The following is a 16,607-nucleotide window of genomic DNA, read 5'->3' on the forward strand; positions in this document are numbered from 1 at the left end:
AAAGCTCAAACACATTAAACGAATGGATTATAACTGTCATATGCCTAACTTGGTACAGGCATTTTCAAATGTAGTAAATGGTGGATTAAACCTGGTTTTAAAGCTAGCTAATTCAAACCTTTCACTTGTGTGACAGACAAGAACAACGACAACACTGAACTACAGGCTCCTGTTAAGAATGTGGCGGGGTCAAACATGTTTGTTAGAGCTCAACACTCCCTTAACCTGGGACAGTGCTTTCATTGTTCGTTTCTAATAAATTTGATATGACACAATTACTAAAAAAAATAAGTGGTACGTTTGCCAATTAGACAATTGCCAGAGAGAGACAAAATGACACGAAAGTTTGCATTTCAAATATAATCGGCTTGGTGATTGTTCGTTAAACGTGGTGTCTAGTAATGTAATTTGAACCCCTTTCTTTTCTGTATCAGTGTGTTATATTATCTCCTCTATAAATGGCATGTCTTTACCGTGAATACAGATTTAATGACAAATACTGGTTATAATCGGTTGGTTCGGTCAATGTTCGTTAACCTTTTTTCCCCTTGTGTTTATTAAATGGATTTTTTTTTAATATAATAGTGAGATTGGAACATCGGTAAACTACAGTCGCCTCTAATTTAAGATGATCATAATAAGATTTTACAGCGAGGTTTAAGTCTGTATTGAGTACCTATTATAGCATAGTTATAGAGATAATTCTAATATGACGTCCTTATTACACTTTGTAAACAAAGCCGTTTTCTAATGAGCACAAAATATGTTTGACACATGCGCACGAACTTACTGTTTATATTAACGTTATTTCCATCGTTATCCATCGCTAACGCTCAGTGTAAAATATCGACAAATATAATGCCTACCCATGTTAAAATGAGCATAGAGCATGACATGAAGGAATTATTTCTTAAACAAGAAATTCAATTCTAATATACAAAATCTAGTTTCAATGACCTAAAGGTTCAATCAATATCATATCTAAAATACTCAAGTAAAATGTATGTTTGGAATTTAAAACTGAAAGTTTAAACGCATTATCTTGAAGAAAAAAGAACTGATTTACACAAATGATTTACAAACTTTTATTATTCGGTTAAAACTAGTACTGCTTATACTTGTACTAATTGTCAAGTAGAAAACGATCGTCCATACTCTTACTATTGTTGGAAACATGAGGAGTATCTCTTAAGTCAAGTATTTGATATCTATTTCTATCCATTTGTATTTCAATTCAAAAGACGCAAATGAAAGTGTAAAAACCCAAATTATTTTAATATTCACTTATTTCCAAGTGTTCAAGGTCCTGTCAAGGTCATGTTTAACTGATAGTGGTATGTATACAATAAAAGAGGGACGGCAGATACCAAAGGGATAGTCAAACTCATAAATCTAAAACAAACTGACAACGCCATGGCTAAAAAGGAAAAAGACAAACAGAAAAACAATAGTACACATGACACAACATAGAAAACTAAAGAATAAACAACACGAACCCCTCCAAAAACTAGGGGTGATCTCAGGTGCTCCGGAAGGGTAAGCAGATCCTGCTCCACATGTGGCACCCGTCGTGTTGCTTATGTGATTACAAATCCGGTAAATAGTCTAATTCGGTAGGTCACATCCATGAAAGGGAAGGGGATTGTAGTTACGACGTAAGGAACATATCCGATATCATTTGTGAAATGGTTATTCCATAACGGTCAACCAACTCGTCGAATAAACTTTAAGGGCTTTTCGTCTGCATTTAGTAAAACTTTGATTGTCAGTTTCTTGAACACCATTTATATATATAACGCCACAGTTAGTGTAAACTATTGGAAGTTTATCATTAGGTAAACGATAGCAGAAAACAGCAAGGTAAAAGGTGCATGATTACAGCGAGTTCCAAGTCATCGGTTATTTTTCTGTATAGGGTCAAATGGCATAGTTGTTTTTCGGTACAAACAATTATAGCTCAATTTTAATTTACAAACTTCTGTATCAATGACATCAATGTTCAATGAAAATTGTTATTTATGTTCTAAATTCACTGTGCAAAATATTCGTGAAGTATCGACCAAAAAATCATGGAATATCGAATGAACAACTTTGTATATCGTCAATCGTGGAAAATCGACTGAATATATATCGACAATCATGGTTTATTGAAATTACAATCGTGGGATAGCAACCAAGCAATATTGAACTATCAACCAATCAGTGACCGCAAATAATCGAGAAATATCTTTGGATAAGGTAGACATAATCGTGAGATAGGTATGGAACAATCGTGATATAGGGGTGAAACATACGTGGGATACGGGTGAAATAATTGTGATATATATATACATGGGTGTAATGTTGAACACGATATAACACAAGGAGAAACTCGTGTCCAAACGATCCTTGAATAGTAAGCGCTTTCAACCTTGTCCCTTATTTTGAAACTTTCAATTGTGAATTTAGACTAGTTGTAGCAAGGATTTATGATTGAATTTACTTCGTATATATATATGATGACGATGCACAACCATGCATGCATCTTACCTGCCGTCATTTAATTTCATGCATTTCATTATAGATAAGCTGTGTAAAGAATAAAGGAACCCAACAGTTAATGTGTAATGCCAACAAAAAAAGACAGTTAATAAATCTAAAATCTAAAAATCTAATAATGTATTATTAAACCACATAAAGCTTATGTCCTGTTGAATTTGGTATTACAAGCAATAAGGATAGAAAAGCTCCTTAAGTGGGTCGATCTATATTATTTATCATTGGAGCCAGATTTGTGAAAATTTTAAACTGCGGTATTAAACTATGTAAGTTCTGTCATTTTCCTTTTGTTATTATTTTGAATAATTTTGGCATTTTAATACGTTAACTGTGTCTTATGAAAAAAGACGATCGTTCTAACCCAGTAAACATATACAGTCATGTATATAAACTTTTCTTAATTTAAATACCTAAAAAAAATCATTTAATAATTAAAGTCAATAAAACTCAATATTTGCGATGTTATATTAAACATAATAATCCTTGTTGAAATGCCTTCCCCGTTGTTCTTGCGTCAAAAATGATATGTTGTAAAAATAAATAAAATAGAACCGTGATTATTAAATAACCCGATTACAGAGCCATACATAATAGTTTCATAAATGTTTGAAGAAATAATTTAATTAAATATCTGATCAACCCTGGAATGCTCACACGATGACTTGAACACATTTTAATAAAAAAAAAGTATCTTGTTATAAAATTTACTTATTTTTTAACTGAATATTATCTTTTTAAACGGAAAATTTTGTAAATGAACTACATCCGTATTATACTTAAACGTATACATCTTCTCATATAATGAGGTAAGCAAGTCATGTGCGGTTACACATAAGGTCTAATTGTGGTTAAAATGTCATATCTTTTTAAAATACTTGTGACTGTGATAAATGTTTGTTTGCTGTAGGTATTGCTGTAGGTAATGGAAAATTACCCTATGAGTAGGTCTAAATGTTGCCGAAAGAGATACATTCGAGTTCCTCTCCCTTTTTATTGAGTCACTGGGTCAAAATCGGAAAGTTGTTTTACCTACTGGATTTGAATTTATAAAGTCTAAATATTTATATATTTTCAAATACTAAGGCTTTTCTATTTATGAATAGATTACCTTATATATATTAGCCGTATTTGGCAAATCATTTCGGAATTGTTGGTCCTCAATGCTCTGGATACCGGCGTCACACATCAGCGTATAGCTCCGACGTAAATGTATGCCCGGCGTGTTAAAAAATCAGGTACGCTGCCAATAAGCTAGTAATGTTGGATGCATTCGACCTGTCAAACATATCTGTAACGTGTGCACAACGAGCTTTAAGCGTTTATCGGGCGTTCAAGAAACGTATGTTGGCGTATGCCTGACGTTTGTCTAACGTAGATGGAATGCACGCTACGAAGGAAAAACGTTTCTTGAACGTATTTGAGACGCGTCCCGGTCGTATCTGGGACGTTCTATTATGGGGTGTTTGTGGCAAACACACCCGCATACCTTTTAGTTAAAGTCGAACGATCTTGAAGCGTATACAATGTGCCCTTCCTCTGGCGTACAACTAACGTATAACGACTTTGTCAATTTTCTCTGTACGTTTGGTGCACGTAGGTCTATACGCCAATGTGTGACGCCGGCATTACTTTATTTGGCCTTTTTGACTTTTTTTGGATTCGAGCGTCAGTGATGAGTCTTTTGTAGACGAAAATTTTATTTTGGTATCTATGATGAGTTTATTTAAGTATATATATCCATTCATTACAAAAATTAGCGTTATATTTTTCTGCTGAGGAGAATTTTGATGCAACCGGCGTTTAAAATTATTATTTTGTATTTTTTTTTTTCGTTTAAGGACACGCCCTTCCCCCTATGTACCATATAATCAAAAACCTACTTCGAGAATTTTGAGGAATTAGGGACCTATAGTCTGAGCAAAAAACATAGGCACCACCACTGTTTTTTTCTTACAATAAATGGCTATAAAAAAATTAAGGAGATGTGGGACAATTGCAAATGAAACAAATGTCCTCCAAAGTTCAAATGAAGTGGGTGTAAGCCCAATATCGTATGGTCGGTTAAAAAATGCCTCGTCATGAATAGACATTAGACATTAGACATTATTTTATTTTCCAATCATGGGCCCTTTTCAGGCAAGATACAAAAACATCATAATACAATGATTATATAAACATAAAATAAACAATTCAATTGAGAAAAAGACCCTAACTACATGTATACATGTACATGTTATTCATATTAAAATGATTTACGAAAAGTAGATATGAGTTAACATGAATTAACGACAACCACTGAACTTAAGGCTCCTGACCTGTGAAAGACAAATACGAAATACAATTCTCACCTAAACTGACAAAATAAGAACAAGCTATTATTACAATTTTTTTTAAATATGATTGTTATACATGTAAGATATAGGTCAGAAATAAAGGTGTAATGTTAATGACGTCTAGAAAATCAAATGTTGTAATTAAAAAACGAAAGTTGTCTTTGTTTCTGTCGACTGATTTGTAGTTTTACTAGTTGAGGGTTCATGCATATATAAAATATCCAAAGTTAAGCTATCATACTACATTAAGTGATATTTTGAAATGGAAGTAAACATGGTTGAAATTAAAAATGCTCCGTTGTGTTTTATTTGCTTTACTTATACACAACTTAGCAGACTCTATAAAATATCTCTGTCAGATTAATTTCGACAAATAATACATATAATTTGCTTAGTCAGCTTTTATGTTATGCTGTTACATCACTGTGTTAGGTTAGGAGAGGGTTGGGGTCTACAAACATGTTAAACAACTTTTATGTTATGCTGTTACATCACTGTTTTAGGTTAGGAGAGGGTTGGGGTCTACAATCATGTTAAACAACTTTTATGTTATGCTGTTACATCACTGTTTTAGGTTAGGAGAGGGTTGGGGTCTACAATCATGTTAAACAACTTTTATGTTTTGCTGTTACATCACTGTTTTAGGTTAGGAGAGGGTTGGGGTCCACAAACATGTTAAACAACTTTTATGTTATGCTGTTACATCACTGTGTTAGGTTAGGAGAGGGTTGGGGTCCACAAACATGTTAAACAACTTTTATGTTATGCTGTTACATCACTGTTCTATGTTAGGAGAGGGTTGGGGTCCGCAAACATGTTAAACAACTTTTATGTTATGCTGTTACATCACTGTATTAGGTTAGGAGAGGGTTGGGGTCCGCAAACATGTTAAACAACTTTTATGTTATGCTGTTACATCACTGTTTTAGGTTAGGAGAGGGTTTGGGTCCACAAACATGTTAAACAACTTTTATGTTATGCTGTTACATCACTGTTCTATGTTAGGAGAGGGTTGGGGTCCGCAAACTTGTTAAACAACTTTTATGTTATACTGTTACATCACTGTATTAGGTTAGGAAAGGGTTGGGGTCCGCAAACATGTTAAACAACTGTTATGTTATGCTGTTACATCACTGTATTAGGTTAGGAGAGGGTTGGGGTCCGCAAACATGTTAAACAACTTTTATGTTATGCTGTTACATCACAGTTTTAGGTTAGGAGAGGGTTTGGGTCCACAAACATGTTAAACAACTTTTATGTTATGCTGTTACATCACTGTGTTAGGTTAGGAGAGGGTTGGGGTCCACAAACATGTTAAACAACTTTTATGTTATGCTGTTACATCACTGTATTAGGTTAGGAGAGGGTTGGGGTCCACAAACATGTTAAACAACTTTTACGTTATGCTGTTACATCACTGTTTTAGGTTAGGAGAGGGTTGGGGTCCACAAACATTAAACAACGCCTCTTTCTGCATGTGGATGTCCTTAGCAACCTGTAATTTAGCGGTTGTTGTTTGTTGCTGTATACCATATTTATTTTTCGTTTAGTGCTTTTTATCCAGTTAATCAGCGTTACTTTCTCATTTCATTTTTTTTGTGGATTTGTCAATTAGTTCCTTGTTATGGTTTGCTATGCAGTATGGCATTGCTCATTAATGAAGGCCGTAAGGTGACCCACAGTTGCTTACTTCTATGCGTTTGATCGCTTCTTATCTTTATATTCTTTTATTAAAAACTAAAAATATAAATGTTCCAATTTGACGATGAAGTCAACAAAATCGTCATTATATTTATAGAATTGAAACCCCTCAAAAATAACAATACGCTTTTGTCTAACTTTTATATTTGAAAATATTTTCTCTCAGAAACATGCATCAAATATTCTGTCCATTCAGAAATATTTAAAATAACAGAAAATGTCCTATGTGGTCTCGTAAACTGACCATTACTGTTCTGTGGCTTGATACCTACGCTTTATCGACCGGCAGATTTAAGTCTTTGTGGTCTCTGATTGCCACCCATACACGATATCTAATTTGTTTATTCATACTTTCGAACTTATCTTACTTGATGTACAATTGACATAGCTCAGACAAGCTTTTTAATTTTTATTATCTTTATTTGAATCTTTTTGATGAAAAATTTTGTAAATACAAATACATTTATATTGCATTAATAACGTATCCGTACTATGTATCTTCATTCGACACAAAAAGATATATAATAAGTAAGTCATGTGCGGTTACGTGTGAGGTAAATTATGGTTAAAATGTAGTATATTTTTAAGGACACTAAAGATTGTAAAATATTTCTAGTGTATACGCTTTAGAAAATTTGATCATCTTGTTGAATGGAAAATTTCTCAAAATGAATAAATGGAATTTTTTTAAAAAGAGGGAGGGTAATTCTTCTGCCATTTTTTCAATCGCTCGTTTTGAAAATCGGAAAGGTGTTGAAATCTGTAGTTTGAATTCTGAAAAGTCTATAAACCAAACTAGTTTAACAATTTATAACACGTCCAAAGGCATTCAATGCGAAAATTCGTACTACACCGTGATTGCTATACTGTATATATGATAATACACTATACACATGGAAAATGTATATTTTTGTAAAATTTTGCATCGGTTCGAAAACAGTGACAAAATAACATACAAACATTTGACGATTTAATGCGTAACAATTGGGTTGTGTTTTTTTTTTCTCGAGCAAAGGGGTACATACCACCTCTACGCTCCTACACCGGAAGTCACCACTAAATTAATTCATCTTATTTTTGTTGGCTTCAAAGTGTTGTAGCCAAAAGATTAATACATACTGAGTGAGAAAATTAAGAATCATATAATAATATTTCAAGTAAAAAACTTTAAATCATAAATGTCAAAAGCTTAAAGCTACATGTATATGATAACACATTTTTTGTCGAGTTAAAATTGGTATACAATTATTTTTTTTCCTTTATACTAAAATAGATGTGTATATCTTTATTATAAACAAATACATCATAGATACATGTACCAGGATTACATTTTGTATTTACGCCAGCCGCGCGTTTCGTCTATAAAATACTCAGCAGTGACGCTCGAATTCAAAAATGTAAAAAAGGCCAAATAAAGTGCGAAGTTAAAGAGCATTGAGGACCAAAATTCCAAAAAGTGTTGTCAAATGCAGTTAAGGTAATATATTCCTGAGGTAGTAAAGCCTTAGTATTTCGAAAATTCGAAAGTTTTGTAAATTATAAACAGTTAATTTATAAATACGACCATTTCAATGATAATTCATTTCAGCACAGAAGTTCTGACTACTGGGCTGCTGATACCCTCGGGGAATTAAAACTCAACCATCAGTGGCATCGACCCAGTGGTTGTAAATAACGTTTTATAAAAGTTTTTTTTTTTAATGCAAGATGTTCAAAATTAAAGTACAAAACATAAATCATGTTGCTACACTTTTGGCACTCAGTATATATCATTGTATTATAGTCAATACGTATAAGTAAACATGTCACCATCATGACTTATTGCTTTGTTTGTCAAACGACATATCATTTGAATTCTAAACTACTACATGTACATATAAAATGTATTTACAAGTTCTATTCTGTTTTTTAACATTAAAAAGATAGATCATTAGAAACGGGATTTTTTTTTTTTTTTTAAATTTAAAAACTTTGATATTATTACATTTTTTGGAATTGCCTTTGGGGACATACAATTTGCAATGATTAATATTACAACGGAGAAAATCCTCATATAATTATGTGAAATCATAAAATTTAGGAAATGATTGATTGTTGGTTGCTTAATGACCAGTGGCAGATATGTTCAGGACGAGAACAAGTGAACAATAAATACAATAGGTAGGTCTTGTAATAGGCCATCCGAGATGATGTTTGAGGAAATGTGGACTGCCACTGGAAAATTAAGGTATATTGGATAGGAACAGAAACCTTTCGCGAAGCATCGGATTTCACATACCCATTCCGACCGGACATCACTGCAAACTGTATACATCCCGCACAACCAGGGGTCGAAATTAAGCTTTTTAGTGTACTGGCCAGCCGGACCAGTGGACTTAAAATCTACTGGTCCGGCTCAAAATTTACTGGTCCTGCAAAAATGACATTCATTTGATAACCACTAAAATTATGACAGATGTTTAGTTTATTTTTCTCAGCTGCTTTCCTCTTCTTTATTCCAGTTGATGTTTGTGCTGTTCATGAGCAAGTACAAAATCTTACTTAAAATTTGAAGATCCCGTTACAAAAATACATTTTTCATCTAGGTCTGTCACTGCAAATTGTTCACATGCTTTACAATGCATTACGTTACATTACGATCGACTTTACAATTTAACCATTCGAGATTTTTTCCCAGGATATTTTATATTTACGTTTCCTTTTGTCAGTTTGAAAAATCTTCCTTTTGAATGTCGCTTAATTAATTAATTTGTTTTGCCCGGCATTTTAACTCCATTCAAAAATTTCCACATTTTGTGTAGTGCGCTCACCTGGGATATTAATTAAATACTTTTAAAATAGTACCCCCAGTACCCTAAAAATATTTCGCAGGTTTACTTTTTTGTAAACAAACCGAGATAGAGATGCAATCAGTGATTTAAACGAAAAAATTCTACTGGTCCGCCGGACCACCAGCTGATAAAATCTACTGTCCGACACAAATTCTACTGGTCTCAGACCACCGGACCAGCGCCAATTTCGACCCCTGCGCACAACCAAACGGACGTCCCACTTTAGCAAGCGTTTTACTGATGGTCGGGAGAAGACCAAGTGACCATATTTCTATTCTCTAGTTACCCTTTGGGGTATTTAGTAAATGAAAAATTCTTGAACAAAATCATTTTATGAAAACGGCATTATTGTGTGTATTTTTTTCAAATGAATACACTGTCCACAGCATAATCTTGCACGAAGGTTGTATGACCGCAATATCTGAGCAAGCTTCTTGCTGAATTGATATCTGCTACCCTTTTCTCCACCCCAACCCCTCCCCACCCTCTGTGTTTTCCCTAATTATGTGTTATCTGTTATTTATTGTTTAAGTAATTGAGTAGTTAATATCCTATTTAGAAGCTCAGATAAGCTGCATCTTATTGTGGATTTTCTTTTCATGGACACATAGTCTAGATGACAAGACAGGGGAGGGTATGCGCATATAAAACTGGTTTAACTGAACTACATGTTGTACTTTCACATACTAGAAGTCAGTCCATACTGATAAAGAATTGTTCCTTTTTTTGTCTTTACTCGGACGTCTGCAGTGTTCTTGATAAGTTGGATATAATTGTTTTTGAGTCTTATACGTTTTATACTTTTTACGGTGGGGTTGCTGGTCGAGTGTTTCAGATAGTTGAACAACGTGTCAAAACTACGGTTGCGAGTTCAAATTCCGCACGTTACATGTGTGTTCGACTTCAATCTGAACCCCCACGTTACAGGTGTGTTCGACTTCAATCTGAACCCCCAGGTTACAGGTGTGTTCGACTTCAATCTGAACCCCCCACGTTACAGGTGTGTTCGAATTCAATCTGAACCCCCCACGTTACAGGTTTGTTCGACTTCAATTTGAACCCCCACGTTACAGGCGTGTTCGACTTCAATCTGAACTAATTAGGTTTGTCAGTTGTTCTACTGAAGGTTGCTGGTTGTCCACGGACAATCCGGATTCCTTCCTAAACTTACACCCACACAAAAACACAAAAGTTCTGAAAACACCAATCCATCAATAAACATAAGGGAAAACAATTTAAGTGTTATTTCTCCTCCTCGTTTGTTTGACTTGACCTCAGTAATACCGAATAAGTTTGCAATAACAAAAAAACAACCACAAAATAACATCATAATGTTGTTGGTGACTATCCATTAAAAACCAGTTTATTCTGCGCATATCTGCATCTTGATGTACACAATGTAATAAAGTTAGTGAAATGAAACATCCGTTATGCATGTCTTGTTAATAACCTTCTATTTCGTTATAGTCATTTACGACATGATTTGAACTTGTAACCACAAGGTAATCAACTATAGTAGTTCTTACTCTTCCGTGTCTACCAAGGTAATCAACTATAGTAGTTCTTACTCTTCCGTGTCTACCAAAACTTTCCAGCCTGCATTTACCAGTTTCAGTCTGATCCAGTTAATACTTGACATGCATTCTTCAATGAGTTGTTATAATGTGACTCCCTTGTCAACCCCATAAGGGATTGTGCATCAAATGAAAAATAAAAGAGAAAATTAACAATTTTGTTTAATAAAACATTTTAGATCAAATGAATTAAATGTCAATGAATATCCTATAGTACTCGTGGTATTAAGAAATACAAAATTCAACTTTTTTACGTAAAACTTAAGATTACTTGATCGTGCTTTCGGGCTTAGCTTTCATCAGATACGAAAGCAAAGGTTAAAACTTGCCCTGTGTTGCTTTCTATTGTGTTCTCCTATTTATTTGTATTGTAGTCCTGTAATGTGGTGTTGTCATTTTAATGTTATATTAACATGGCCATAAAAGAGGGAGGTTTGGCATGCCACAAAACCAGGATCAACCTACCATTTTTTTCTTTAAAAAATGTCCTGTACCAAGTCAGGAATATGGTTTTTCTTATATTATAGTTCGTTTTTGTGTGTGTTACATTTTAACGTTGTGTTTCTTTTGTGTCGTTTGTTTCCTCTTATATTTGAGTATGAGTTCACATTATTATTAGACGTGTCACGGTACTTTTCTACCCCAAATTCATATATTTAGTTTTGATGTTATATTTGTTATTCTCATCGGATTTTGTATAATGCTTAGATCGTTTCTGTGTGTGTTACATTTTAATGTTGTGTCGTCATTCTCTTATATTTAATGCGTTTCCCTCGGTTTTGGTTTGTGACCCGGATTTGTTTTTTTCTATCGATTTATGAGTTTTGAACATCGGTATACTACTGTTGCCTTTCTTTATCTACGGATACGAAAAAAAAAGTTCTTAAAACAAGTTGGCAATGTATTGGATGATTTATTTACCTTAACTGCAAAAACCATCAAGGGACGGTGCTGCATGGCAAGGTGGGAGATAGACTCCGATGGTATACATAAATGTAAAATATTGTTATGATATTATGAGCAGATGCACAAACCTGGTTTGTCATCCTCAGAAGGGTTGACACATGTTGTTAGATGACTCGACTCCAAGAGGCACAAAGGGACGATGATGAATTACAAATAGAAAGAAGGTTCATTATTGCTATTATCATAGGTGAGACTAGGCAACAATCATGCCATCCTCGTGCCTGGTGCAGATACTCTAGATCTATATAATACCTTTATCATTCAGATCACATCAACATATAATATTATATCAACATTTTCTACATTAAGTAACCAGATTAGTTAGGACTCAGCGAGTTAATCATGGAGTACATGTTGTTTCTTGAAGTTAAAGATGATGTGCATGAAAATAAAGTGTTTTTCGTCATAAAGTGTGAAACCGTTACACTCATCTGACTCACTAAATTACAAAATGATTGTTTCAGATTATATCATGTCAGTACAGATATTTGAAACGAGTTTCTTGTAATTTTTAAATTATCCTAATTTATTCCTGGGATCTTTCTTGCGCTAGATCCTATAATACGTAGACAAACAGGTCTATTTTCTGCTAGTGAGTAATGTTTAAACTCAGAATCAGATATTACATCGAACAGCCTTCAACAATGAGCAAAGCCAATACTGGAAACAAGGTATTAAAGGCTCCAAGTGTTATATACAAAAAATGTAAAACAATTCAAACGAAAGAATCATCGTTCTGACTTACATGTATGCAGAAAACTTTAAACGAAAAATCAATCAGCAACAAACGACAAGTTCTGAAGTGAAGGCTCCGCAGGTGACTCCCCGTGGGCCGGCACATACAGAATGTTATTGAAATAAACATGTTTACGGTCAATAAACGACAAACATTAAAAATATACACAGAAAGCCAAAGACTGAGCAACGAGAACCCTAACCATATCTTAGGTGCTCCAGATGGGCTAGCAGAATTAAAAGTGTTTTTGGCTGTTTTGGTTTATTGCTGGCCACAAAATAAAATATACGAAATGAAATGCACCAAATTTAATTCGGTATGTTGATTTTATTGAGAAACCAGTCGTGGATAAAAAAAAATGGGGGGAGGCTTCCGGGGGTTGGAACCCCCCTGTTTTGACGATCAGTGCTTTAGGACTGGAACATATGGTTGGAAACCTTTTTTAAAAACGGCTGGATACGCCCCTGACAACTCTGCATGGGGAAGACTGCATTTTGTGATGTTTGATTGTGTTTTTTCAATACCAGGCTAACATTTGGAAGCTCTGTTGACTGGACATGTAAATGTGACCGTAAAAATGCTATCAATTTGCGTTATCAGAGATGTAAGATGTGGTATGAATGCCAATGAAACAACTCTCCATCCAAGTTACAATTTGTAAACACCCACTTTCATATTCATAAATTAAAATTTTGTTTATTCTACTTTGTCCTGACAATAACCATAACACAAGACCTGACGCCAATACAATGGTATATTTGGGTGAACTAAACTACGCTGTTGGAGTGTCAACAAATTTGTGGGAGATCCATATACAATTTTATTTTTAGACTGATGACTATCATTAGACCACGACAACGAGTTTATACCTGTTCCGAACATTTGATTTATTTTTAGCAACGGAAAATTACCTGTATAAAAAAGCAACTCCCACATTAAACAGGAACATATAAAACATACAATCGAAGCAACGGTGTTGTGATATTTTAAACAGCAAAGGTTAAGAATATATTTACAAACTTTGTTTTCAACAACGAATTGTTTTCACAAAGGTAAGCCAAGTCAAATATAATGTGTATTGATCGTTTCGTTTGCTTTTCAATGCTTTTTAAATACTCTTGTTTTGATTAAATTTTATTTTTTGTTACAAACACATAATATGTTTGAACTCGGATCGTATATACATGTACAAAAATTTATTATTCCCTGGTTTTTGTTATAATAAAGAATTTAATTTCATATTTTAAAGAGCTACTTCAAATTCAATGTATTGTAAACAAACGAAAAAGGCCACCTAACTGTGGATCCCTTTTTTATTTGAAATTGTATGCTAAACACATAATACATGTAGTGTGTTTCACATGTATAGTGTGTGTTTCCTGTTCAACCCATTAAAAGGTTTAATATGGTCTGAAGGATTGATGAATAAATATTTCTAGATTTTTGAAGGACCAGTTTTCGCACTAAGGATTAAAAATAAAAATCAAGCTAACTGCAATTTTTCTTAAATAATTAAATTTTATTATAACATATATATATATATAATAGACGACACGCTTACAATTTAAGTATTTTGTTTATACGACGAAGCCTTATGTTTCACGGCTGGTCATAACGGAAGAAAACACTAGTGTCTTATTTACATATTGAGTTATATCTATAACTGGTTGGGATATCAAACACTTAACATTGAAACTCGTATGTGACAATTTCCTGCAGATTTATAAGTACTTTGTTGTAAATGATATTTTAAAATCTTCCTTGTCCCTTAGTTGCAGAAAGAAGAAATATGTCAGAAATTATGCATGGTGAAATGAGCTGCGACAGGTGTGAAATGGTGCACTGCTTCCCGGAGCCTATCAGAAAGCAGGTTGTGGAAATTTTGAAAACTGGACAAGTCTGTAAGAAATTACTCCGCAATGAAGACATTTTGTTGTATTTAGAAGTGAGTTGCATGTCTCGTGCTCTGAAGACAGCATGTGAGGAAAAGCTGCTAGAAAGTATAGAAGTAATGAGTTCATTAGATGCTTTACAAATCGCTGAAAAGTACGAACTTTCACTTCTAAAGAGAGAAGCTATCGAGTTGATAACCGAACATTTTCAAAATCTTTGGGATAATGATGCTTTCTTATACCTCCAAGAACAGAGCCTCGAAAGCCTTTGTCAAGTTGAAAACTTAGTTCAACATGAGAATATTTTTCGAGCGTTAGAAAAATGGCTAGATTGGAATCCTGAAGGTCGTATGTCGATATACTGTAAACTTTTGAACGCTGTACAGAAACAGCGATCTCCTCGAAAAGATTCCGTCACTGAAAAGACATACCAACTATATCACGCGATGATTATGTCGTCTGCTAAACCAAAATCGTCCATTGTAGCTGCGGTCTTCAACTGCGATGGCGATCTGGTATGTCACAGAAATTTGTTTAAAAGTAATGACATAAAAGACAAGTTTTCTGTTGCTTGTGCACAAAAAGATGAAACCGAGGCACCTTATGTTTACATTTCATCTGGCAAACACGTGGTTAAGTACGACCCCGTTCTGTTGAAGTACGAAAACTGTCATGATCTTAATGATCAACGGTCAGATTGTTCATTGGTGGTTCTTGGAGATTTCATTTACGCTCTCGGTGGCCATCATAATGGAAACAATGTATTAGGAATAGAAGAACTGGACACAAAACACAATCGAAATAAACTCTCTATCAAAAAGTCCTGGAAAACCATTGCACAGCTTCCGGACAATGTAAAGCTTTCGTTCGCTCCGTGCGTGGCATATAATGATAAAATATATATTGTCGCCGAATTACAAAATGATGAAAATCAAGAGTCTACGTGTGTTTTAACTTTTGACCCAAATGACAAATCCGTGGAATTTGTGACTGATTTCCCAAAGAAATGCTCAGACTGCCGAGCCGTTCTAAATGAATCTAAATTATTCATTGGATCAAGCGAGGGATATTTTCTACAATTTGACATCGAGACCAATATGTTTGCCTTCTGTTCAGATCTACCAACAAAAGGAAATTACTTTGGAATGTATACTGCAAGGAACAAAATTTATGTCGTTGGCGCGTCAGCTTCCGATAATGACATTGAGAGATTTGAAAAGGCCGAATATGATATTCAAACAAACAGTTGGAAACGAGGGCAGGAACTTCCATGTAATCTTCCAATATACGGAAGCTGCGACATAAAAGTCCCTTCCTACACTCGTTTGATCCCGTTCAATGATTCAAGATGACTAGACCGGCATTATTTAAATGTTATGACACGTATTGTTGATTTATTGCGTTTTATATATTTGTTGATTTATTTTATTAAATCTCTAAAATGTAAATGTTGTATTCGATTGTTCCTATAATTTAAACATTGATTTTACCTGAAGGATTGCATCTAATTTATCTAAATATCAAATTAATAAAAATGCATATACCCTCAAGTCAACAAAGTAATGCGTCTGTTATTAGTTTAGTTCGTCGTTATGTGTAGTACGGTCTTCAACACAGAGCTTTGGCTCATACCAAACATCAAGCTATAAAAGTCTCCCAGAAATGAGTAGTGTAAAACCATTCAAACAGGCAAGGAATGTATAGGGTTAGGGAACACCTTATAGTTTTTCACATTTAATTAACAGGAAAATAACAGAAAAAGAACGAATCAATGATATTCCAAAATACCAGAAAAGAACATTTTCAATGATATTCCAAAATACCAGAAAAGAACATTTTCAATGATATTCCAAAATAACAGAAAAGAACATTTTTAATGATATTCCAAAATAACAAAACAAAACACGTATCAATGATATTCCAAAATAACAGAAAAAAAGAACGTATCAATGATATTCCATGCTATCACAGTTAGATGATATCTTCAGGGTTAAAGAGTCCACAAACAAAAGCATTGAAGGACGAAAATGGTTGTT

General features: G+C 34.0%; 1 protein-coding gene across 1 annotated transcript; it reads left to right on the forward strand.

Moving 5' to 3' along the window:
- The first annotated feature begins 1,841 nt into the window (after positions 1-1,841).
- Positions 1,842-16,019, forward strand: LOC134686712 (kelch-like protein 12). The gene is made up of 2 exons (XM_063546415.1): positions 1,842-1,860; positions 14,452-16,019. The coding sequence occupies exon 2, from the start codon at positions 14,469-14,471 to the stop codon at positions 15,921-15,923; it is 1,455 nt and encodes a 484-aa protein (XP_063402485.1). The 5' UTR covers positions 1,842-1,860; positions 14,452-14,468; the 3' UTR covers positions 15,924-16,019.
- The last annotated feature ends 588 nt before the right edge of the window (positions 16,020-16,607 follow it).

The sequence above is a fragment of the Mytilus trossulus genome, chromosome 10 (genome assembly GCF_036588685.1).
Source record: "Mytilus trossulus isolate FHL-02 chromosome 10, PNRI_Mtr1.1.1.hap1, whole genome shotgun sequence".
NCBI lineage: Eukaryota > Metazoa > Mollusca > Bivalvia > Mytilida > Mytilidae > Mytilus > Mytilus trossulus.